This window comes from Doryrhamphus excisus, linkage group LG22, assembly GCF_037039965.1.
Source record: "Doryrhamphus excisus strain RoL-2023G ecotype Guam linkage group LG22, RoL_Dexc_Guam_v1.1, whole genome shotgun sequence".
NCBI classification, from domain to species: Eukaryota; Metazoa; Chordata; class Actinopteri; order Syngnathiformes; family Syngnathidae; genus Doryrhamphus; species Doryrhamphus excisus.
In genome coordinates this window covers 4,535,931-4,562,065 of record NC_136378.1, presented here as the reverse complement: position 1 = coordinate 4,562,065, position 26,135 = coordinate 4,535,931, and the positions used below count along the sequence as shown (strand labels likewise).

Genomic DNA, 26,135 nt, shown 5'->3' with positions numbered 1-26,135 from the left:
AGTGGTCATAATGTAAAATGAAACAACAAAACTCCAAGTTGGTTGGTATCATTTTAGTATTTTTATTGAACAAAAACACTTATTGAACTTGCTAACACCACAAGATCATAACAGGTGTACATTGGTTTTTATGTACCCTGCCCTTTATAGACATTGGGTACACTGCAATTTGATATTATTGTTTTGTCTTTGATGTAATAATTCCTGTATTGTATGACATTGATATGCCCATCTATTTTTTTAACAGTGAAATATCATGTGTGCAGAAACATGCAATCCAAACAAATTGATTTTGTGCTGAAAATAAAGCAAAATGTTTGTATATCACATCCGAGGGAGGAAGTGTGTCATGGCCATGGTGGTTGTGACCTGGTTGCCTCGCTTGGTTTTACCAGTCCTGCTGAGGCCAATGAACATGCCGGGGTGCGATACCGATTCATAGGCGTTGTAGTTGTTGGACAGCAGGATCTCCTTGAACTTACACTCGTCACTGTAGTGACCCTGAAGAGGACGCATAGTCAGAAAATGTAATAAATACATCACCACGGTCATTGTGATTCCCTTGGATGCATGATATATGCATCACATATGATATCAACATCACTTTGTCTACACAATGATATAACACGTACGATATCAATTCACCTTGGATACATGATGATGCTTCACATATCATAGTAAACTCACCCTGTATACATGATGATACATATGATATCACCCTTTATCACATACTACAGTATTAATTGGCCGTGTACCGTAGAAACCGCCCATGAATGATACGGGAAAAGGCCGAAATGATACTGTGTCAAAGCCCAGGGCAGTGATACTGATAAAATATAGAGTTTAACCATGTCCAGTATCAGCCCCCATAGCTATCGTGCCCGTGAATCAACCAATCAGAGAACAGCACACGAGTACTTAGTGCCTAGTGCCTAGTGCCTCTCCAGTCACCAAAAAACCCAAACTTGATTAATGGAACTTTAATTGTCAGACATTGATAAGATTGATATTGATAAAATATTATTGTTGAAATATTTTTGCAATTATTGTGTTTACACTGTTTAGATATAATACACGTAATAAACTGAACATTTTCTGGAAACAAAATGGTCTTTTGATTAAATAGTGCGTGATAATAAGCTCATGATTAAATAGTATGTGATAATAAGATCATCACATGGTTTGTCTGTTATCAGGCCCAGTAGCGTGCCAGTATGAACCCTCGACCTTCGGTCTCAGGCTGATACTGACACTTGATACCTGGCCTGATACCAGACAAACCATGTGATAACCTATAAGTATACATGATGATACATCTTGTGTAAATTATGATACATTAGTGGCTCATCATCTGTCTACTTCCTTCTGCTCTGAGAGTATGTTCTGCGTTGTGATGTGTTCAGGCACACTCCTAATTGAGAGTGTTAAGCACTAATTGCGTTAAGTTTTACTCAGTCACTTTTTCAGCCTGCGAGCCACTTTGGGAACCTAGGTGATTCATGCTGGAGCCTATCCCAGCCGTCTTCGGGCGAGAGTCGGGGTACACCCTGGACTGGTGGCCAGCTAATCACAGGGCACATATAGACAAACAACCATTCACACTCACATTCATACCTATGGACAATTTGGAGTCGCTAATTAACCTAGCATGTTTTTGGAATGTGGGAGGAAACCGGAGTACCCGGAGAAAACCCACGCATGCACGGGGAGAACATGCAAACTCCACACAGAGATAGCCGAGGGTGGAATTGAACCCTGGTCTCCTAGCTGTGAGGTCTGCGCGCTAACCACTCTACCACCATGCCGCCGGAACCTAGGTGATATCTCACATATTACGTCAAAATAATAATGCATCTTGTATACATGATGATACATCACATATGATATCAACATCACCTTGTGGACACGACGATACGCAACATACAATATCAAATGATCATTGCAGTCATTAACATAATCGATGACTGGATCTTACCGAGCCGTAGAGTTTTCCGTTCTCTGTCATGGCAACAAAGAGACCGCTTCTCACCCCAAAGAGAGTCAGCACTCCTCTCTCCAACGACCACATTTCAAGAAGGCCTTTCCAAACAAACCCATTAAAAAAAAACAGTAAAAATAAAAATCGGTATATCAAAATGATGGTTAGCTTTTTTGCACAGGTGTGCCTTAGGCTGGCCACAATAAAAGGTCACTCCACAATGTGCAGTTTTACTGTATGGGGTAGTGTTGTAAATCAAGTCACCACTGTATATGAAGGTGAATATGTGAATCATAAAGTTATACAGTATATTATTAGGTATTACTAATGTATTACTTACTGTAACTGCTGTCTTCATGCACACCTGAGATCTTTCCATTTGGTAAAAGTTGGAGGTGGAAGCCGATGCCCACATTACAGTAGAGCCTTCGGACTCTCCTGATGCCCATGAGATGTACTGCATCTCCAGAGGTGATGGACCCACTGGTCCAGACGGTTGAGGTGGTAGCGAGTGGGCTTTGTGCCTGGATGCTGCCGGCAAGAAACGTACACACAAGGAAGACGTGCATGAGCAACTTCAACTTGGCTTTCCTCTGCCGAAGAACACAACTCTTCTTCCTCATTGTCCAATCAGATGTCTTTTTGCTGTGTAGTGGACACCAAAGTGGGTTTATATGCGCTGCATATGACATCACTTACCACCTGGGGTTCTTGCTTGTGAGTCACTAACTTGGAAACACAATCCTGACACAAAGACGCAGTTATTCAACATTTCAAGTGTATAATAAAATGCAGTATTTGTACTTCCACCATGCACATTTGTCACCTGATGTCAACAAGTATTGTATTTCCTTTTCCTGTTGTGCTTCAGTAGTTCATTCATTAATTTTCTACCGATTATCCTCACGAGGGTTGCAGCGGGGGTGCTGGAGCCTATCCCAGCTGTCTTTGAGCGAGAGGCGGGGTACACCCTGGACTGGTGACCAGCCAATCACAGGGCACATATAGACAAACAACCATTCACACTCACATTCATACCTATGGACGATTTGGAGTCGCCAATTAACCTAGCATGTTTTTGGAATGTGGGAGGAAACCGGAGTACCCGGAGAAAACCCACACATGCACGGGGAGAACATGCAAACTCCACACAGAGATGGCCGAGGGTGGGGAAAGACAAAATAAGAAGCCAAAAAGTTACCACTTCCACACAAAATAGGAGGAGAACTCATTCATTCATTAATTTTCTATCGCTTATCCTCATGAGGGTCACAAAAGGTGCTGGAGCCTATCCCAGCTGTCTTCGGGCGAGAGGCGGGGTACACCCTGGACTGGTGGCCAGCCAATCACAGGGCACATATAGACAAACAACCATTCACACTCACATTCATACCTATGGATAATTTGGAGTCACCAATTAACCTAGCATGTTTTTTGGAATGCTGCTCATTGAGCAGGAAGTGAGCCAACCACGGGCCTAGAGGCTCAGGAGGTTGTACTGCACCTTGGAGTGGATTTTGAACATGAACAACTGGGTCTTGGGCTGGTGTAGAGCACAGTCAGGTGCTTTAGCGCAAGGCCTCGAGGGCGGGAATGGGGGGGGTTGGGGGTGGGGGGCAGGAGAGTCACAGGAGGACAACTGTGAGCAGGCTGCTATTTCTGGGAGTTCCCAACAAACATGGATGTCAAAACCTGACATGCATAATGTATAATGGTGAATATGTATTTGTGTTTGTGTCCATGTGTGGACCATGCTGTGATGACACACATTTTCTTTGCACCATACCACATGTGGAGCAACTCAAATGAAATCTATGTTCACGCTGCTGCTCCCTCACAGTTGTGAATGTTGTACTAAAATCATTTTATATGAGGTAATTAAAAAATAAACCTTTTTAACATAAAACAAAGTATGATGACGAATGCTTTGTGTACATTCATTCATTCATTTTCTACCGCTTTTCCTCACAAGTGTCGTGGGGGGTGCTGGAGCCTACCCCAGCTGTCTTCGGGCAAGAGGCGGGGTACACCCTAGACCAGCCAATCACAGGGCACATATAGACAAACAACCATTCACACTCACATTCATACCTATGGACAATTTGGAGTCGCTAATTAACCTAGCATGTTTTTGGAATGTGGGAGGAAACCGGAGTACCCGGAGAACATGCAAACTCCACACAGAGCTGGCCGAGGGTGGGGAAAGACAAAATAAGAAGCCAAAAAGTTACCACTTCCACACAAAATAGGAGGAGAACTCATTCATTCATTAATTTTCTAGCACTTATCCTCACAAGGGTCGCGGGGGTGCTGGAGCCTATCCCAGCTGTCTTCGGGTCATATAGACAAACAACCATTCACACTCGCATTCATACCTATGGACAATTTGGAGTCGCCAATTAACCTAGCATGTTTTTGGAATGTGGGAGGAAACCGGAGTACCCGGAGAAAACCCACGCATGCACGTGGGAGAACATGCAAACTCCACACAGAGATGGCCGAGGGTGGAATTGAACCCTGGTCTCCTAGCTGTGAGGGCTGCGTGCTAACCACTCTACCACCATGCCGCCCTCAATAAACTTAGTGTTCATAAAAGTATAAACGGAGCAACAAGGCAGTCCAGGAAGAAACAAGACTAAAAAGTCAAAACCTACCCAGGAAACCGCTCAAGCTTGAGCCCCCCCGAGTTCCTCCCCTGCTAACTACCAGTCCAGGGTGCAGCCCACCTGTCGGCCAAAATCATCAGGGATAGACTCCAGCCCTGACCTGCAGGTCATAAAGGACAAATGAATGCATTTTATAGAATGAGATGATTGCTGTTGGGTACGCTGTGAATCATACCTACACACATTAACGCACACACACATACACACACACAGTGGAGAGTTGATGTGTTCTGACATTCGGTGCGTCATATCGGACTAAAAAGGAAATAAGGAAGAGACAATAAGTGATTCATTTGTGTAAGAGTTGAATCTTCCTGCTGTGACATGAAATCATTGTGCTTTATGTCTTTCCAGTACGCTTAACTCATTACGTCACATGACACAATTAAGCATTGATGAAAAAGATGTAAGTTCAAGTCGGACCAATTTACTCACACAAACCAAATTTTGGGGTTTAAAATTAAGTATTTTCAAGCATAAAATGACTAAATAAGCTAAAATTTGTGGTGCTCTGATCGATTGGCCACTGATTGTATCGGTTGATTTCTATTTACATCATTGTTTTCCTATACAATGAAAAAACATAGGATTAATGGGAAGTAATATAGATAGCAATAGTTCATATTTATAAATCAATTATTTCATCGTTGGCGCATAGAAAACCTGTTTTACAACCACCTATATGTGTTTAGTATTAGAGCCCTGTAGACATTAAATAACACCCCTATAGTCACCTTTACACTTTATCACCATTCATGTACATTATCATTACATGACTGACACCTAGTGACCAGTGTAGAATAATACATATGACCACACATACAGTATATACACTTTCATTCATTCATTCTTGGTTTGTATGGTTTTATTATTTTGTAAATGATCAAAACTTGGCACGGTGGACGTCTAACTTGAAATCTTCGGCTTGCTGAGTGTCCTGGGAGCTGAGAAAGGTGTGGTCCTGATTCAGGAAAGATGTGATGAACTCTGGGAAATCTCTCCGCAGAACCACTTCCAAGAACATGTCTGCTGCTGTTTGGAACCTCTGTTTCACGCTGAAAAAGACAAAAGACAAAATCCGAATACTGCCACAGATGAACATACCCTCCAAGCAAGAATATGAATAATAACTTTTATCACATTTTTAATTGGCCTGCTAACAAACTACATTTGAGGCCATGAGGTTAGAGCTGGGACATTCTGGAGGGAATGTGCCTGGGAACACCTCAGCGTTCCTTTGCTGAAACTGGAAGCGGTGGCTAAAGACCGGGAGGTCTAGCCGTCCCTACTGAGACTGCTGCACCCAGATTAGCGGGAAAAAAACGGATAAATGTACGTCCATGTCTCTGATTGTGCAACTGCTAATAGAACACTTTATGATGTACCTAACTGAGCAGTTTAGACAGAGCTCCATCATGACTTCTCTGGTGAGGTCAGTGACCAGCTTGCGGTTCACCAGCTTCTCCTCGTCCTCAAGTTGAGCCTGGTGACGAATCCACTGCCAGACCTACAAAGACACACTATATTCTTGTCAACACCCAAACCACTTTTCTTGTTGTTAAAAGGAGGCGTTGCGGCGTTGTTCCCTGCAGGCTAGTTTGAGAATCGCTGTTTTAACTCACCTGTGATCGAGAAATTTCCGCTGTGGCAGAATCTTCAACCTGGCCTCGATAGTAAAAATGTCCCTTTCCTAGAAACAATATAGTATTGATTGATGACCGAGCCCAAATTCCTGCAGTCTGTGAAATGCGTTCTTACCACACAGCCAAGCGTGAATAAAGAGGACGCCTACAGCAATGTTATATTTCAAACCATGGAGTGTGACTCCTCCCTGGAAAAAGTCATAGAAAATTATTATAGATAAAGCAAACGAGATAACTGTTTTTAGTCGTGTTATTTTGACTATGATATGTCATTCACAGAACCTACCCCAGGCATGGTCAGCAGGTCTTTGGACGTCACCCTGACGTGAGTGACAAGCTTGTGAAGCTGGTTATCACCTTCAGTGTGGACCTGAAAGAGCTGACACAGGGTACTTCTCATTGGAGAGCCTGCACATGAAGGTGTGCAGAAGGATGATACTTACTTCCTGCATCGGCTTGATGAGTTTCTGGTCGTAGACCATGAAGCCATCCACACCTGCCTCTATCTCAAGCAACTTGAGTCTGAGAGAAAAACAGAAAAAATATTATTTTATATTTCATGTCCTTATTCTTCTGAAATGACAACTTGGCTGATTCTCTCAAAAACAACAATGACTTGAAATATTTCAGTCCGAGCTCTCTGTTAGCAATTCAACGATAGAGGCCGTGTACCTGCTAACAGTAGCCATCACTCTCCTGTAGGAGTCACTGTGGGGGTCCTCGGGAAGCAGAAGAGCCGCCATACCTCCGGTTGCCAAAGCTGCCCGCCGATGACACGTCTGAACCAGCAGGTCCATGTAGCTGCGTAGAAAACGCTTCTCCATGTTGACATATTTGCTGCGGTCAGGAAGCAGGAAGTCCCGTCTGTGGCCTACATGATATAGATGTATGGCTAAATACTACTACAATACTACTTAATGGAGAAGAAGGAGCCTACATGACAAAGATACTACTACTTCTACAACATGTATAAATGAATGAGCACATGAATATAGATGATGTATTTATATTTACTCCAAAACAAAGGTCAATGCAGGTTCTTTTAAAATTGGATAAAAATAGATTTTAATGGGTCAATTATGTCCTAGATGTAAGTGGCGCTCAGATTAATATGGATGGCTAGAATGAATGAATGACTATGATTGTATGCATGGAATAAGAGTGAAACTCACCAAATTTATTGACAAAGGAGGCCGAATAATCCCATAATCCACAGTTGAGTCCTGCTGAGTGTTCTCGCAGCTCGTAGAGAATCTCCTCCATTTCAAATGCTGCTAGTACATTTTCTATTAAAACGGTGGCCTTGATGCTGCCCTGTGGAAGAAGCAGCTAAACACACACACACAAATCAGTGGTGATACAACCTTGAAATACATCCAATAGGAGTAATACACATAATAGATTGTCCAGATTGATTGAGCATAATCATTGTATTTTGTACTTATTACAAAGTCAAGTTTAATCATAAAAACAATATATAATTTCAGTAATCAACCTTGTTTTGTGCCCAGACAAATATGTTGTTCCATAATCTGGCCTCCAAAAAGCTCTCCACCTACACGCAAACAAAGAGAAGACACGTCAATTGATCATCTTAACATCTTTGTGTACGCTTGTCCTCATGAGGCTCACCGTGAGATAGAGCCTATCCCAGCCGAGATACGGTGAGATGGATTCTATCCCAGTTGACTCTCGACACCAGGTTCTGATCAGCAGTGATAATCTTATGTTTGCGTTACTCTTTTCAATGCTAACCTGCAAAATCTGCATAGATGCCATTGTATTGGATGTATTGTTTTCTGTGTGGCATCCAATATTAGTAGTACAGTATTACACTTTCATTGGCTCCACGCTTCTTTGTGGATCAAACAGAAGCTGGAATACGGCTAATGGTCTCAAGTAATGTATCCTGGGGTCATATCATTTGGAATGGTAATGGTTTTACTTCATTTGGAACATGCATCAGATTACAATTGAGTGCATGACAGTAATCATAATCAGTTCACAGTTCCACATGTCCAAAAGGAGTAGGAAGAAGCAAAGCTTATTAAATCCTACCCCTCCATCTGGTACTTTTACAATCAGTAACTGTTAGATTTGTTCACTTCCTGCTTTCCTAATAAAAAGTTTTGTTTTTTTTTCAATTTGTTTATTTTATTTTTGTCACATACCGAAGTACGAGGTGATATGACCATACAATGACATAATGGGTACCATAGTAACTGTCATATATATATGATATATGAATTAAACCGTTTCAGGGAAAAAATATTGTTCCATATGCAGCCCTTGATGTCATCCCAGACATCATGTATGTGACATATTTCCATGTATATACCTGTTGGACTTACTTTGGACAGGTAGAAAAAGGGCCCACTCTTGCTTTCAAACAGAGTCTTTCCACAGTGGAACATCACAAGTCCAAAGTCAAAAAGAGGACCAGGAACCTCCTTCCCCTTCACCTAAACATCCATACAAGAACACACAAGATGATTGACTTTCCTCAAGAGACTTCACTCATTACATTCCAATGTTAAAAGTACCATCATATTGTGTTCCACCATATTCCAAGCGCGTGGGCGAATCATGAGCACGGGAGCCTGAGATATGTGTGGAACATCTGTTTTAAACATGGAAAGATGTCAGTAGGTACTACTTCATCTGTTACCCAGGAAAAACACTTACCAGAAAAACCACCGTGCACCGCTGTCAAGACATTATGAATTCCTTTGATCTGGTTGTAAAATGTCGGACAGTTGCCATCGTCAAAGTCAACCTGCAAAAAAAAAAAGAATCAAAGAAACATTTAAACTGGATCTTGGATTCATCCATCTATTTCTTTTGCTGATCCACTCAGTAGAGAAGGTCAGACTTCACGGTCTCCAGCCCAGAGGCCTCCCCTCAGAATGGGCATGCCTGGAACACCTCACCAGGGAGGCGTCCATCAACTGGCTCCTCTTGATGTGAAGGAGCAGCCGCGCCACAGACTGAGCTCCTCATCCTATCCTCCTCATTTTGACTATTTGTAGCGACTACCCAAAGCTCATGACCAGGTGAGGGTAGGAACACAAATCAACAGCTAAATCGAGAACATTGCCTTCAGGCAGGTACCAGGTAGCGGTACCTGTATTCCTTGTGCTGGGGACTGGAGAGCTTTCAGAAAGCGGTGGGTGTCACAAGGAGCCAGATCACCGATATCCACATGTCGCCTCTGGAGCCGTGGAGGGACAGGCGACACTCTCCAACTTGTGTCGCTTCTGATGTCGCTGGTGCTCTCTAAGAAGTTTGGAAGATCCCCAGATAAGTCCAAGTCAACCTTCCTCGATAGTCGCAACCGCAAAATCTGAATGTAGCAAAGAAAAGCACTAAGAAACACTAACAAAGTTGTACGATCTTGTACTTCACCATAATAATAATAATGCTATGTGACCAACATGTAAAATACTATGAAGTCATATGTTCTATTTCACCCGGGGAAGTCAGGTACAGGCGGTCCTTAGTCTATGAATATGTTCTGTTGCTACAATGGCGTTGAATGTTCATTTCACAGTCTGAACATATACCTAAATAAGGGCCGTTGCAAAAGAGGGAGAGACAGGACGAAGTATCCATGATGCGCTGCGCTACCTAGTTATTACTTTCCATTTCATTGGAGCACATCCTTTCACATGTTCAAAAGACACCATCATCATCCTTCATGAACGTCAGCATTTGAGCCAGTCATGTGTGTGTCGTTCATGAACGAAACGACTCTTAGCGACGGCTCTTTGACATTTTTTATATTCAAGTATTGTCTACCTGTAGTGATTTTCAACAACTGTGCCGTGACACACAAGTGTGCCGTGACACACAAGTGTGCCGTGACACACAAGTGTGCCGTGAGAAATCATCATGTGTGCCGTGAGGAATTATTCAATATTACTTTTTTAATTAACATGTATTAATAATTTTCTGCAAATATGTCATTGTCGCGTGTCATTGGTGTAAAGACTAGCAGAGCAATGTAGTATTCGTCCGTGTGGCAACAGGTAGCTGACTGCCTCGTTCCTCTAATAGACTTACTCTCTAATAGAGAGGTAGTGGTGACATTTTGTAACATTGTTGGTTAAATTAGTATGCGGATCTAAAGGATCTGCTGTGGCGAGATCCGTAATCAGGAAAAAGCTGAAAGAAGCAAATAATGTTGGTTATTGGTGTGCCGCAAAATTTTTCCAACATAAAAAACGTGCCGTGGTTCAAAAAAGGTTGAAAAACACTGGTCTACCTGATCCACTGCTTCATCGAAAGTGGAGATAAGCTCATACAGAAAGTGCAGGCAGTCAGGGGTGAAAAGTATTTCATACATTGCTTCTAGTCCTGCTGGAGGAGGACAAATCTCCATCTTCACTGCTTCCTGCCAACAGTAAACAGATGACACACACTTATCTCAGGAGGATGCTTAAAAAAATTTTTTTAAATATAAAATATGGTCAATTCAGTGCTCCTCATAAGGGATACGAGTAGATCAAGCCCAAGGTGCAACATTCATTCATTTTCTACTGCTTATCCTCAAAAAAGAGAAAATGTGATACTTACAGACATACTGATGGCAGATATCGCTGGATGAGTGGAAATGGTCGATGGACTTTGTCTGGCAATGTGATTTTGGAACTGTTTGAACAGAGGAATGTTTGGACGGAGAGGGAGGTAAAAGTCCAGCTCCGTTAAATGTCCCACACAGTAAAAGTCATATTCATACTTACTTTGTCAATCACATTACTTTCATTATCAACATTTTTCAAAGAAGAAACATTTCATTGGCCTGTTGAAACAAATGTTTCAGGTTCAGGGGGTATACTGCAAAAGTGTCTCAACAAAGTACTTCTACGTTGGTTATCAACTTACTTTGTCAAATCCGGTGCACAAAATGGCTGCCGGTGCACGTTCACGTAACAGGAGGCGTTTGACGTCATAGTTGCAGATACTGACATTAACCCACAAGGTGAATCCGACACTGACTGTAACGCCCCGACATGTCCAGACGTGACTTTAATTCCTGTTAGGGAGGGAGACTTGAAAAGGACTCCCGAATGAATGGGACAGAGTAAAATACAATGGAGGGGAAGGTCCGCCATGATTGTGAGCAAAGGAGGTGGACGGGGCCAAGTGGACAAAGGTGTATCTCCGAGTATAAAATAAAGTGCGTTGTGATCGAAATGTGTCCGACTAACGTGCCCCTACACATATTACAACACAAGACAAAAATGAGAAATTAAGTTTTAAACTAAATACATGTGTTAAGCCATACACACACACCTCTCACATAGAGACCGCGAATAAAAGGGACATAGGAAGGCGTGGCCAAAAGTTATATACACAGGAAGTGTTGCACTAATTAGGAGCAGTAGGGGGTACACGGTGACGTTATTAGCGTTCCACATCAACATGACAACACAAACACACCAGGTATTACAGAAATTTGAACATCAACATATATACAATATTTACAATAACATTATAACCCTATTACATCCGTACGTGCACTTTGATGAAATGAATAAATGACAATTACTCAACACAATGATTTATATTTATAATGTGTAAAAAAAATTATTTATATAGCAGAAATATGACCAACATGTAGATGTCAATAAACACCTTAAACACCTTAGCAGCAGCATGAAATAAACTTTTTCGTTCTTTGACTTTTTTCCTTCCTTACTTACAGTTTTGCCAACATAATAATAGTTAGTTTACACAACGCACATCTTCAACATTTTTAAGACACATTTTTAAAACATGAAAAATGACAAATATGGTCCTTTAAATCGTCGACTAATGGGTTAGCAGTGTGCCGAAGACATGTTTACAGTGCTCACCAACATGGCGGCCAAACCCGCGCAAGGGCGTACTACGGAAGTCGTTGCAAATCTGTTTACGTCTAGATGTCAATAAACAACATGTAGATGTCAATAAACACCTTAAACACCTTAGCAGCAGCATGAAATAAACTTTTTCCTTCTTTGACTTTTTTTCCTTCCTTACTTACAGTTTTACCAACATAATAATAGTTAGTTTACACCTTCAACATTTTTAAGACACATACCCGTCTTTGTTTTCGGGAACATGAAAAATGACAAATATGGTCCTTTAAACCGTGTGCCGAAGACATGTTCAGTGCTCACCATCATGGCGGCCAAACCCGCGCAGGGCGTACTTCGGAAGTCGTTTGTCTGTTTACGTCTAGATTTCCATGGTCTGAAAAGACGACATAACTTCTTTTTCCACCAGAACCCAAACTACTCTACTACACCCGGTAGGTCGCGGTAATGTACCCATGAAGTCAAGTGCCGCACGCCGAGCATCCAAAAGAAGAAGAAGAAGAACAAGCGATTCCATTTCCGTTTCCGCTTTTTACGGCACAAGTTAGCAAACGTAGCGCATGTTTGTGGTCATTTGATCAGCAATGGAAGGCAAAGCACACATTCAAGATGCCATTAAAAGCCAAGGAGAATTAGTTCGGCAGTTGAAGTCTGAGAAGGCGAGCAAAGAGCAGGTCAGCCATCTTTCATTCATATGTTCTTTTTTTTTAGTGTAACATTCTTAATCGGTGTATTATTAATACACATGTACATATAAGTTATTGATTTTATTCATAAAAATTCATGTCCACATTGTGTGTGAGACATGAAGTGTATGTGGACGATGACGCAATAGCTTGACACTGCGGTTAAATGGGAAATACTGTATACAATACATTCACATTAAATATTCACATATAATTGTTATGTAATTAATAACTTTCAGATGAATATATTAGTTTTATATAATCATAAATGAAGTACAACCAGATACTGTACAGTCAATGTTTAATACAAGCTTATTGCAGTATTATGTATGTGTGTGCACTAGGCTGGATGCTTTGATTGACTTGGTACATCTTATGTTCTGTCCTCCTCAACTGTGATGATGATGATGATGCTGATGCATCATACACCGCCACCCAAGTGTTAGGGTTGCTTACCACTTTTCTCCTGTTCTTCCTGCCTGACCTTCACCGCCATCACATTATTATTTTGTGGAATATACTTGTCGCCTCTTTAAAACTGGCCGCTGACTGACTGACATTCCTATTGGATGACAACTCCAAACCATCGGCCATGTTTGCTGTTCGTACCTGCTGTGATATGCTGGGCTTCCCACGCTCAAACTTTGTGCGATGTTGCCGTTCTTTGATGGGAATTACTGTTGCACAGGTATGCGGTTCTGCACAGGTTCTGATATGATGCCATTTTGACATCACTGTCAATCCGCCGCTGCTTTTTCCATCACAGATTGATCAAGAAGTGGCCAAACTTCTGGAATTGAAGGCACAGTTGGGAGGTGATGATGGGAAAAACCAGTTTGTCCTGAAGACGGCAAAGGTGACGGTGCACACAGTGATATTAGAGTATTGACTTCCTAACCCATATCAGATACAGAGCCTACTTATATTAATTGTAGCCCCACTCCACTGTCTACTGTATTGCGTTGTACAGCACACACATGAAGACATGTAAACATGTTTCGATGGCAAGCTGAAGTATAATTACTTTAGGGAACGAGAGACTACAACCCGAAGCAGATGGCGATAAGAGAAAAAGTTTTCAACATCATCATCAGCTGCTTCAAACGTCACGGCGCTGAAACCATCGACACTCCTGTTTTTGAATTAAAGGTAAAAAAAAAAAAATATGAATAAATCACACAAATTATTCATTTTGGAAACTTGGGTTGATTTCTCCTTACTGGTTTGCAGGAGACCCTGACAGGGAAGTACGGAGAAGACTCCAAGCTCATATACGACCTGAAAGACCAAGGAGGAGAGCTGTTGTCCCTTAGATATGACCTCACCGTATCCTTGTGTTGGCAGCCATGTTTGCGTCAGACTACACCAGGGCAGCTGGGCCATTTTCAGGCATAAAACCTGTTTATGAACTGATAATAATAAATAAATATTAAATATTTAATATAATTTAATATAATTTAATATAATTTAATATAATTTAATATAATTTAATATAATTTAATATAATTTAATATAATATATAAAACATAGAATAAAAATAATAATAAAACAAGGCAGAAGAAAGCCTGCAAGAATGAAGATGTGAATGCAGTCCTCTACATCGGCCACAAGATGTCAGTGTTCAGTGAGACATTAACCAGATTTTTTTTTGCCATAAAATTGATCCATTGTAGGTTTAAATTATCTCACAAAAGGCACAATAATAACAACATAATCATAATCATAATAATAATAATAATAACACAGGAAGCCAAACAAATGAAAAGACATGTTGGCCTTAATTCCCTCCTTTTTCAGGTCCCATTCGCTCGCTACCTGGCGATGAACAAGATCAGCAACATCAAACGCTATCACATTGCGAAGGTCTACCGCCGTGACAATCCCGCGATGACACGCGGACGCTATCGAGAGTTTTACCAGTGTGTGAGTCACGACTTCTTCAATGGAATGCTGAACAAATAGCGTTTCCAGTTGATGTGATGAAACCTCCACGCCGGTCATCAAGTACTGTATACTGTAATTGTTAGCTTTGACTTGTCATGGTGAGTTGTAAAACATCACTTGCTGATTAATCATGATGGAATATGAGTTACCTAATTAATCCCAGCACAGCTATTTTTCAGTACTGGTCATTTTAAACCGATAGTCAAGGTTATTTGACTCAGGTGATAAGCATGTGGAGGACTTGTTTTGGACAGAAGACAACACTAGCATTGAGCAGATAATCACAACAAGGCGGTGTGACATGAATGTGTATCATAGCATAAATACATACATATGTTGGTGCATCATAATCAATATTAGTAATATTAAATACTGCAGTGTTTACCTGGTGTTAATGAATGATTGTTTTTGCAGGATTTTGACATTGCAGGGCAGTACGACAGCATGGTTCCGGATGCCGAGTGCTTGAGGATTGTTCACGAAATCCTCAGCCAGCTGGACCTCGGCGACTTTCGCATCAAGGTATACACTCTAAAAAGTACTTCAGAGTACCTGTTGACACCACTTGATTTAATACATAAATGCAATGTACAAAATGTAATTCATTGATTTAGATACACTTTCCAAGTTGCTGACTTTTATTTTTTTAAGTTATGTTCAAATAATAATGTTGGCTATTACATGAACTTTATTTAGCATGTCATATACCAGGGGTGGGCAAACTACGGCCCGGCCCGCCAAGTGTTTGAATACGGCCCGCCCAATCTTTCCAAAGTATTTCATTTAAACTCAACATACAACCTGGCATCATGGCCTGAGCCAACCTTTTGATGGTTTTATCAATTTCCTTTTTTGACATGGTCTGTTGTTTACAAAGTGCTCCTGAAAAAAGGGACACAAGCACATAATAATAATAATAAATTATTATTATTATTAGATTATTATAATTATTATCAGAACTACTATGATTATTATAATTATTATATTAATGCTAATTATTATATTAATTATATAATATTATTGTTATATTTGCATATTTTACATAATAATAATATAATAATTATTATTTTAATTTTATTGTAATTATTATAATATTTTATTATTTTTAAAATATTTAAATATAAATATAAAATAATAAATAATAATAGCAGATTGCATGACAATTTTACAGATACAATAATACCAGGTGGACTGTTACGTGTGAAATATATAGTCTGCCCCCCACCCCTGTAAATTTTGTCATTGAGTCAAAAAGTTTGCCCACCCCTGTCATATACACTCCAACTTTATTTATTTATTTATTTTATTTAGCAAATTTTATATATATATATATATATATATATATATATATATATGAAGTTACTGCTACTTAAAAAGCTGTTTGCATTGTTATTATAATTAAGTAGACAACAAATTAAACTACTTTGAATAAAATGATTAAGTCAGTTGACTTAACATAATTTTTTGAGTTACGAACTTAAAAACTTTATTATTCTTTTTTATTTAAAAATTATTATTCAGTAAGCATTACTTAAAATGAGCTTTGAGTGAAGAGGAAAAGCTAATTTATGCAATATTGTTTGTTGGTTCAAAGCAATTTCATATTAAGTTGTCATAACTAAGAAAGACTAATGGAAATTGTTGCGTTGATTTTTTTATTTTTTTTTAATTGAGGCTAAAAACATTTATTTTTTGAGTGTATAGCATTTTATTGACATGTAACGGTCATCTTCCCGAAGAAGAGCGCCATCCATTTCTGTTACCATCTGCTCCCATTCCAGGTCAATGACAGACGGATCCTGGATGGAATGTTTGCCGTGTGTGGCGTTCCGGACGACAAGTTTCGCACCATTTGTTCCACAGTGGACAAACTGGACAAGGTATGCAGAACGACTTGTAAGAAGGATGAGAAAAGTATTAGCTGTATGAGCTTTGTTGTTGTGTCTGTCGCGGTGTACCAGCTCCCATGGGAAGACGTGAAGACGGAGATGGTGAACGAAAAAGGCCTGTCAGAGGAAGCGGCTAACCAGATTGGGGAATATGTCAGCATGCAAGGTGAGAATACAAATATCCATTATGTCAATAGTATACATGGACCCAAATATTCCAATTGCATTTGGTTTATTTGCTTAAACGGAAAAAGAATTGAACAGGGATGGAATATTCCTTTAACCAATCCGATTCAGGTATCTTGTACCCGCTCAAATGGAAAGTTCTTCTTCGTGGTGTTTTTCTTCTTCTGTTGTTTATTGGCGGTTGGCAAGCAGCTTTCGTGTGCATTAGCACCATCTGTGGAACAGAATCTAAACCAGGGGTGGGCAAACTTTTTGACTCGCGGGCCGCATTGATATGACAAAATTTACAGGGGGGGGGGCAGACTATATATTTTACACGTAACAGTCCACCTGGTATTATTGTATCTGTAAAATTGTCATGCAATCTGCTATTATTATTTATTATTTTATATTTATATTTAAATATTTTAAAAATAATAAAATATTATAATAATTACAATAAAATTAAAATAATAATTATTATATTATTATGTAAAATATGCAAATATAACAATAATATTATATATAATTAATATAATAATTAGCATTAATATAATAATTATAATAATCTAATAATAATAATAATAATTATTATTATTATTATGTGCTTGTGTCCCTTTTTTCAGGAGCACTTTGTAAACAACAGACCATGTCAAAAAAGGAAATTGATAAAACCATCAAAAGGTTGGCTCAGGCCATGATGCCAGGTTGTATGTTGAGTTTAAATAAAATACTTTGGAAAGATTGGGCGGGCCGTATTCAAACACTTGGCGGGCCGGATGTGGCCCCCGGGCCGTAGTTTGCCCACCCCTGATCTAAACCCTTTTATACTTTATTCACAAGTCCAGTTTTATTAAAAAAAGAAAATATATATCTATATAAAACATGTCCTGAGTTTAATTATAAAATATTATCAAGATTGAGTTTGATCTTTTCCTGTTTAAATTTATCCCGGGTGCGTTCTTTCAGCGCATGCTCAGATATGACGTAACACGCAGATCCAGACGTTCTTCACTTTTAAAAATGGAGGCCAGCAATCGGCAAAGTTTGTTTTTGATTCAAACTAAATTTCAAGACTGGACAGACGAAAAACTGGCAATACGGAGTTATTCCAACAAGTGAAAGAAAAACTCGGGGAAGTCGGTATCACGTGATGTTGATGTTTACGTTTTACTGGGCATGCCTTATTGACTATTCTGTTAGATTTTCACAACGCATGTAGACAAGAGATTGGAATATTCCTTTCTATGGATACCATTGTTTCCCGAAAGGTCATTCGGAAAGAGAAAAAGTGGTCATGTAAAAACGTGGCTACTGTGGAGTGTCTGTGGTGTAAAGACTGGCAGAGCAATGTAATATTGGTCCGTGTGGCAACACCTACCTTGTTCCTCCCATAGACTTATTGATGCACGTGTGAGGTCGTGGTGACATTTTGGAACCACAAGATTTTTCCAATGTAAAAAAAAAAAACACTGTAGTACATAGTACATGCTTGCTAATGTTTTTTTTTTTTCATCTTGGAGGTGGCATGGACTTAGCAGAGCGCCTCCTTCAGGATGAGAAGATGTCTCAGAGCAAGCAGGCTTCTGCAGGCCTGTCAGACATCAAACTGCTCTTCAGCTACTTGAAGCTTTTTCAGGTTACGGACAAGGTATGAAGCACACACACACACACACACATAGACACACTCAGTGTTGCGTAATCTTGCCATATTTTGTGGTCTCCAGGTGGTGTTTGACCTGAGTCTGGCTCGGGGTCTGGACTATTACACAGGAGTCATTTACGAGGCAGTGCTGTCTCAGGCGTCCAATGAGGAACAAAATGGCTGCCCCGCCGATGAAGGTGTGAGCGTGGGCAGCGTCGCTGGTGGAGGACGCTACGACGGACTGGTGGGCATGTTTGCCCCCAGTGGAAAGAAAGTACCCTGTGTGGGTGTCAGCATCGGCATTGAGAGAATCTTCTCCATCATGGAGCAAAAAGCGGAGGTAAGATCTTCATCACATGTGACATTTTTTTTTTTATCCGATTGTTACTCACATTCATAATCTTTCTTCCAGGCTTCAGAGGCCAAGATCCGCACGACGGAGGTGCAGGTGATGGTGGCGTCTGCTCAGAAGAACTTGTTGGACGAGAGGCTGAAACTTGTCACTGAGCTTTGGAACGCTGGAATCAAGGTGAGGTTTTTTTTTTCCCTCAACATTTCTTATAATTTGCATAATCTGAAATGTTGTATTATTACTGTGCAGGCGGAGGTGATGTACAAGAAGAACCCTAAATTGCTGAGTCAGCTGCAGCACTGTGAGGAGACGGGCATCCCCCTGGTGGCAATCCTTGGAGAACAGGAGCTGAAAGACGGTGTCGTCAAGCTGCGTGACGTCACCACCAGAGAGGAGGTACTGCTGAGTCATGTTTCCAATATTTTAAAAATCAGAAATAAAATTATTTTACTTTTTTTCCATCAGGTTGATATCTCCAGAGCTGATCTTGTCGATGAGATCAGGAGGAGAACCTCTGAGGACCAACTAGTTACGCCACGAAGACAATAGCTGCTGCATGAAGAATGAAGAATTATGTCTGGCCATAACATGAAGATATGAATATCTTACATATTGTGATGTTAATGTAGACACAGTTTACTGTACACACTTAATAGTGTACATGTGTATTGTTTTGTCATGCTTTAAAGACAAGAACATTAATGGAAACATTGCAGAAAAAAGTAAAGAATTGATTCCATACATTATTTATTGTCTCCTTGACCTTCCAGACAAAAGTATGACAATAATAAAACCTCTTTACTGCTACTTTGAACTGTAGTGATGTATTTTCTTTAACTACATTATATTTACTAATAACTATTTTAATTCAGTATGAATTATTTATCAACCATGTTACTGGAGTGACCTAAGTGGTGGTTATAGCACCTCGCGTCCACTAGGGGTCCCCAAACACAACTGTTTGAATGCTTTAAAGACAAGAACATTAATGGAAACATTGCAGAAAAAAGTAAAGAATTGATTCCATACATTATTTATTGTCTCCTTGACCTTCCAGACAAAAGTATGACAATAATAAAACCTCTTTACTGCTACTTTGAACTGTAGTGATGTATTTTCTTTAACTACATTATATTTACTAATAACTATTTTAATTCAGTATGAATTATTTATCAACCATGTTATTGGAGTGACCTAAGTGGTGGTTATAGCACCTCGCGTCCACTAGGGGTCCCCAAACAACTGTTTGAATGCCGCAGTTCTCATTCAGCTAATTGAGAGTAATTAAGTGATAAAGTCCGTGTAGGGTAAAAGATGAGGTTTATAAAGGATGTAGAGATACTGTAATTTTTTTGGGGGGAGTGTGTGTGACCACATTGACGACCCGAAAATTGACTCGCTTGGTTCTCTAAAGGCACCGTCCTCAAAATGGAGGATGTGGGTTGACCCTTTTTCCTAAAAGGGATTTGAACGTCGCACCCACTGAGCGTGGTGGACACTATCATCCATTCAGTTTAGGTTGACGGTCATTATACAGGATTTGGATAAAGACCTGTTCGAGTCCAGTACGCCTACTTTGTCCCTCTTTGAACTGGTACAACAACCGGATGTGACGTCACATATACTTTAAATATATATATTTTTGATACAAAGACAACACCAAAGCATCTTTTCAGCCTTTTTTTAAAGGAACAATAATCAACAACAGAATAAACAATAACAAACAAGTCAAAACACACTCTAGAACAATCCTTAAAAGCATGCACAAACCACACAAAAGATGTTTTTTAAAAAATGTTTTCAGTAAGACAACTGCATGCTGTTCAAGACTTGCTGGGCCGCAGCCTCCTGAGCTCTCTCCAGTAGTGTGGTAGTGGTCGTGGGACCTGGTAAGACGGTGAAATGACCTCTGAAGACAGTGGCTACACCGGGGACACGCGCTTTGTAAGTGAAGCCGATACATCCGTTAGGCGCCACGTGGCTCCAATAAAAATCAAAATGCGGTGGGCCAACGCCGATGGATGCGCACATTTTCTGAAGCACGTTTGCTGCGGACAACTGCATGACGGACGCATCGTTTTTTGAAGCAATGGGTCCTCCCACTGCTTTGCAGAAATCAGGGGGAACACACAGAGGGTATTTCAGGCGAGGAGGAGGCGGGGCCAAGATGTGCGGAGGGTTGACGGCGTGGCATGGAAGCTTCAGGGGCGACGCCATAGGACTTGTGTTCTTTTCGGAAGCGTGCAGGTCATCCATGTGTGGTTTGAGCATAAACATCCACTTGATGGAGATGTTTAAGCCGTACTGCTTCTGGAACGCTACAACATGAGCACAAGTATGGACAGCAACCTTCAAAATAAATGTCTAATATTTATATAAATTCCTCAAAATGGCAAACCCTTGGTATTCTCTCAAGCAGATAGTCACCTGAAATGGTTTTTCACTTCATAGACGTGCCTTCTCGGCATTACTTGGAATTTCTTGCCTTATTAATGGAGTTGGAAGCACACTTTTGGCCTGTGATTCACGTTGACTTACCTTCTGCTAGCATCCTCTTTGCCATTGACGCAGTATGATGAGATGAGAAGACGACTTGAGCTGACACGCCTTCTATTCCTGGGCCGGTCTTCAGAGAAAGTCTCTCCACCCCATCCGTCATCCCACACAACACCTGAGAAATATGATCAATATTTTATGCGTCCATTAATACAAAAGGGAGACAAAGGGGAAAAAGGGCTGAATAGTAGAACTGGGATTCAAGATACGATTTATTTGTAGGTTAAATAAAAGGCAAATAAAGTAAAGATAATCATATAATATAATGGCATTTTGCTTTGTTTCTTTACAATGCAATTGTTTTTTTGTTTTTTTTTTCAGTTGCCGCCATGAATTGGACCGGTGAGCATGGCGCTTTCATTGTGGAAATGTTTATCAAAACAAACAAATCTGTACAAGCGTTCCGTGTGCACTTCAATCTTGGTAGACATGATCCCGAACCATGCTGGGAACACCATCTTGTTATGGGTTACAAAAAAAAAAAAAAAAAAAAAAAAAAAAAAAAAAAACTTCTCGTCTTGTTGTGTCATTCAGTCCATTCCAAAAATTAAAAAAAATAATTAAAAAAAAATTAAAATTAATATATCTGCTCCTGCATATGCTCCTGTGCAATACTATGTGTATATTTTGGATATCTTGTATATATCTTGTTAAATTGTCTTTTTTACTTTACTTTTATATACTTTTTTTTTTTAAACTTGACTACTGCACTGAAAGGAGAAGCTCTCCAATCTCGTTGTACATCTTCTATAATGACAATAAAGGCCATTCCATTCCATTCCATTCCATTCCATTCCAACTTCAGAGCTACTGAATCTGCATTGAAAGTAACATTTTTAAAGCATAATGAAACAGCATTATATGTACTTTTTTGAAAATAAAACACTTTTTTGTTTTACTTTATTTGCCTTTTTTTTAACCTATAAATGGGCGGCACGGTGTTCGAGTGGTTAGCACGCGGACCTCACAGCTCAGAGACCAGGGTTCAATTCCACCCTCTGCCATCTCTGTGTGGAGTTTGCGTGTTCTCCCCGTCCACATTCCAAAAACATGCTAGGTTAATTAGCGACTCCAAATTGTCCATAGGTATGAATGTGAGTGTGAATGGTTGTTTGTCTATATGTGCCCTGTGATTGGCTGGCCACCACAGCTGGGATAGGCTCCAGCACCCCCCGCGACCCTCGTGAGGATAAAGCGGTAGAAAATGAATGTTGAAAACATGTATATATTGTGTTGAGTTGTGGATTTCTATAGAGCAACTTCACACAATAACCAGCACAGAAAGCTTTCTAGATTCTCCAGAATCTGCACCTATTTCAGCTGTATTTCTATGACTTTTGTGCTTCCTGTGAAAACGGTCTCTTTTAATTTATAAACAGTGATTTATCTTTTTAATGTCCACCATGGCGGTCTAGTGGTTAGCGCGTAGACCTCACAGCTCAGAGACCAGGGTTCAATTCCACCCTCGGCCATCTCTGTGTGGAGTTTGCATGTTCTCCCCGTGCATGCGTGGGTTTTCTCCTGGTACTCCGGTTTCCTCCCACATTCCAAAAACATGCTAGGTTAATTAGCGACTCCAAATTGTCCATAGGTATGAATGTGAGTGTGAATGGTTGTTTGTCTATATGTGCCCTGTGATTGGCTGGCCACCAGTCCAGGGTGTACCCTGCCTCTCGCCCGAAGACAGCTGGGATAGGCTCCAGCATCCCCTGCGACTCTCGTGAGGATAAGCGGAAGAAAATGAATGAATGAATGAGTTCTCCTCCTATTTTGTGTGGAAGTGGTAACTTTTTGGCTTCTTATTTTGTCTTTCCCCACCCTCGGCCATCTTTGTGTGGAGTTTGCATGTTCTCCCCCGTGCATGCGTGGGTTTTCTCCGGGTACTCCGGTTTCCTCCCACATTCCAAAAACATGCTAGGTTAATTAGCGACTCCAAATTGTCCATAGGTATGAATGATGGGAATGAATGATGTAACCTATAAATGTGTCAGCTCATTTTGCCTGACTTTGTATCTCGTCTGAAATGAAGTGGTTCTTCAAATTATGGTCTGCTGACCTCTTGACTCTATTTTGCTCTGTCTTGGTGTTCTATCTGGCTCTCCGGAAGACATGACACACATACCTGAAGAAGCTTATCCGGCTTGGTGGTCGCCGGCAGATTTGTGATGCAGAGGTTCCTCTTCTCGGTGCTCCGGCAGACACTAATATGCACGCCGGGTTCCAGCATATAACCGTGTAGCTGCTGTATAGCATGTTTCGCTAAACACGCGGTGCCATATTTGGCATAGGCAAATCCACGGCTATGCCCGCTGAAGTTCATCATGAGGCGAAACTCCCACAATGGTCCCACGGCACTGAAGACTGGGATCAGAATGTCCTCGTAGGTGTCCACTGGGATGTGGTTGATGAACACCTCACAGTTGGATCCTGGTGTAGGACCGTTCCACCCTATCATGGCGACACAAAAAAGTTGGTCCAATAGCGGTTAAGATGAAAAGCACTCAGACCTCCAGAAGACCACTAATATGTGGACTCCATGAGGTTCTTCCATCCAGCAATGCAGATCAATAACTGATGGGAATCATGCATGGGTTCCACTCAAGCAGCATTCTCACCCTCAGGTGGTCCTCCATACTTTCGCTGGCCGTTAAATTGGGTGAGCTTCGTGTTGCTTGTTTTTATCCACTTTTGCAACGCTTGCATGCGCTCATATTTCATCACCTGAAACAGAACACGAGATTTTCAACATAGGCTTTCATAATCCTGCTTACTGAAAAGAAACAATCCAAAAACTCTCTTTTCGTGTGGAAGTGGTAAGTTTTGTAACAATTTAATAAAGTATATCAATGTAAAAGGGCGGCACGGCGGTCTAGTGCTTAGCGTGCAGACCTCACAGCTAGGAGACCAGGGTTCAATTCCACCCTCGACCATCCCTGTGTGGAGTTTGCATGTTCTCCCTGTGCATGCGTGGGTTTTCTCCGGGTACTCCGATTTCCTCCCACATTCCAAAAAAAACATGCTAGGTTAATTAGCGACTCCAAATTGTCCATAGGTATGAATGTGAGTGTGAATGGTTGTTTGTCTATATGTGCCCTGTGATTGGCTGGCGACCAGTCCAGGGTGTACCCCGCCTCTCGCACATAGACAGCTGGGATAGGCTCCAGCACCCCCGCGACCCTCATGAGGATAAGCGGTAGAAAATGAATGAATGAATGAATATCAATGTAAAGATGACTATAGGGGTGTTAATTCATGTCTAGAGGGCTCTAATGTTAAAAAAACAACACATTTAGAAAGTCATAAACCGTTTTTCTATGTTCTAAATATGAAAACAGTACATTTATAAATAAGGAAGCTCAAGACAGCGAGATACTGAGGGTCGCGGGGGGTGCTGAAGCCTATCCCAGCTGTCTTCGGGCGAGACTGGTCGCCAGCCAATCACAGGGCACATATAGACAAACAACCATTCACACTCACATTCATACCTATGGACAATTTGGAGTCGCTAATTAACCTAAACTAATTAATTTTGGAATGTGGGAACCCGGAGAAAAGCCACGCATGCACGGGGAGAACATGCAAACTCCACACAGAGATGGCCGAGGGTGGAATTGAACCCTGGTTTCCTAGCTGTGAGGTCCGCGCGTGAACCACTCGACCGCCGTGCCGCCCCTTAACCTGGAATTTATCTTTTCTAAACATACCATTTCCACATGGCAAACTATGACTGACTTCCTGCAGTGTTAAGGTAATGGAATATAAGGTAATGTCTCAATTTTTTTGTGTCATAGAGTGTGTACTTTCGTTAGAGTAAATAAAATACTTTTAATTAACTTTTCCAATTGAATGACATCCTCTGCAGACATGAAAGGCATCACAGATCCTCAAAAATCTGTAATGTAAATTTTTGGTTCAGTTTACAAGTGGTTAATTTGCACGGAATTAGTTGTCTTCATTGGTTGAATGAATTGTAGCAAGCACAATTTGAAATCCTTCACCCGATTCAATTCAATACAATTAATCCTTTTCAGCGTAGAAAGTCAGAATGAGAAAAGAGCAAAAAACAATGAATTCATAATAATTTGTCATTCATTGCTACCACGTTTAAAAGCAAGACAATTATTTATATTCACGACAGTGAGCAACAAGTAACGCTAGTCTTACTTCGAAGAGTACACCCAAACAATTTGCCAAACGACACGAAATCGCGGCGAATGCTGTAAAGTAAATATAAAATATAAACACATACGTGACAACTATGTATTCCAATCGAATGACACAATTAAACACAAAATAATACGTTTCTAAATATTACCCTTTTATTTTCCATCTTTTCCACACACCTTTCGCCCGTCAAGCATTGAGTAGTTATCGAAGACGCTACACAGCAGCAAGACAGACTACTTCCACAGTTACGACGATGGGCGGGTTTGGCCGCCATCTTTGGTGGTGACGAAATGTCGTGGTGTATTTAGAACGATTTGTGTTATCTATTGAAAGAACTCGATCCTCAGTCGCAGACAATGATGTAGATGAAATTGTTATTTTTTTAAAATACATTTTAAGTGAGAAATATTTCAATGTTCAACAACCAAATATGAAAACAAAACCCTCCGTACTTCAATATCACTACATATGAGATCCAACCAATAGGTGTCAGTGTTGTACAGATTAATGATGGCGACGAACGAATCGGCTCTAAGAGTCGGTTCTTTGAATTGAAGGACAGTAACCGAAAAAACAAAAGCAC

The 26,135-nt window shown here is 40.6% G+C and overlaps 4 protein-coding genes across 8 annotated transcripts; 1 reads left to right on the top strand and 3 right to left on the bottom strand.

Moving 5' to 3' along the window:
* Window positions 1-50: 50 nt before the first annotated feature.
* fgf4 (fibroblast growth factor 4) lies at window positions 51-4,747 on the bottom strand. 3 transcript variants are annotated; one of them, XM_078788056.1, is made up of 4 exons: window positions 4,633-4,747; window positions 2,319-2,509; window positions 1,976-2,079; window positions 51-501 (listed from the first exon to the last, which is right to left on the bottom strand). In XM_078788056.1, the coding sequence occupies exons 2-4, from the start codon at window positions 2,425-2,427 to the stop codon at window positions 325-327; spliced, it is 390 nt and encodes a 129-aa protein (XP_078644182.1). In that variant the 5' UTR covers window positions 2,428-2,509; window positions 4,633-4,747; the 3' UTR covers window positions 51-324. The 3 variants fall into 3 exon arrangements, with proteins under 3 accessions (XP_078644182.1, XP_078644183.1, XP_057919520.2); XM_078788057.1 differs by lacking the exon at window positions 4,633-4,747 and adding an exon at window positions 2,805-3,261; XM_058063537.2 differs by lacking the exon at window positions 4,633-4,747 and having other exon boundaries at window positions 2,319-3,291.
* A 381-nt stretch (window positions 4,748-5,128) lies between these two features.
* On the bottom strand, window positions 5,129-11,605 carry ugl (ureidoglycolate lyase). The gene is made up of 17 exons (XM_058063528.2): window positions 11,172-11,605; window positions 11,030-11,088; window positions 10,863-10,937; window positions 10,552-10,680; window positions 9,412-9,630; window positions 8,973-9,063; window positions 8,831-8,907; window positions 8,639-8,749; window positions 7,783-7,842; window positions 7,460-7,616; window positions 6,960-7,158; window positions 6,731-6,809; window positions 6,574-6,666; window positions 6,403-6,475; window positions 6,267-6,334; window positions 6,030-6,151; window positions 5,129-5,699 (listed from the first exon to the last, which is right to left on the bottom strand). Exons 3-17 carry the CDS (start codon window positions 10,866-10,868, stop codon window positions 5,528-5,530), a joined length of 1,656 nt encoding a protein of 551 aa, XP_057919511.2. The 5' UTR covers window positions 10,869-10,937; window positions 11,030-11,088; window positions 11,172-11,605; the 3' UTR covers window positions 5,129-5,527.
* A 1,024-nt stretch (window positions 11,606-12,629) lies between these two features.
* Window positions 12,630-19,876, top strand: hars (histidyl-tRNA synthetase). Of its 3 annotated transcripts, none has more exons than XM_058063535.2 (14): window positions 12,661-12,822; window positions 13,275-13,522; window positions 13,601-13,690; window positions 13,864-13,983; window positions 14,065-14,160; window positions 14,632-14,757; window positions 15,193-15,300; window positions 16,560-16,658; window positions 16,740-16,833; window positions 18,356-18,483; window positions 18,560-18,817; window positions 18,890-19,006; window positions 19,079-19,225; window positions 19,295-19,876. In XM_058063535.2, exons 2-14 carry the CDS (start codon window positions 13,427-13,429, stop codon window positions 19,376-19,378), a joined length of 1,563 nt encoding a protein of 520 aa, XP_057919518.2. In that variant the 5' UTR covers window positions 12,661-12,822; window positions 13,275-13,426; the 3' UTR covers window positions 19,379-19,876. The 3 variants fall into 3 exon arrangements, with proteins under 3 accessions (XP_057919519.2, XP_057919518.2, XP_057919517.2); XM_058063534.2 differs by having other exon boundaries at window positions 12,662-12,822; window positions 13,179-13,522; XM_058063536.2 differs by lacking the exon at window positions 13,275-13,522 and having other exon boundaries at window positions 12,630-12,822.
* A 628-nt stretch (window positions 19,877-20,504) lies between these two features.
* On the bottom strand, window positions 20,505-25,831 carry dnd1 (DND microRNA-mediated repression inhibitor 1). The gene is made up of 5 exons (XM_058063434.2): window positions 25,701-25,831; window positions 24,001-24,106; window positions 23,508-23,833; window positions 21,368-21,500; window positions 20,505-21,147 (listed from the first exon to the last, which is right to left on the bottom strand). The coding sequence occupies exons 1-5, from the start codon at window positions 25,824-25,826 to the stop codon at window positions 20,630-20,632; spliced, it is 1,209 nt and encodes a 402-aa protein (XP_057919417.2). The 5' UTR covers window positions 25,827-25,831; the 3' UTR covers window positions 20,505-20,629.
* Between the last annotated feature and the right edge of the window lie 304 nt (window positions 25,832-26,135).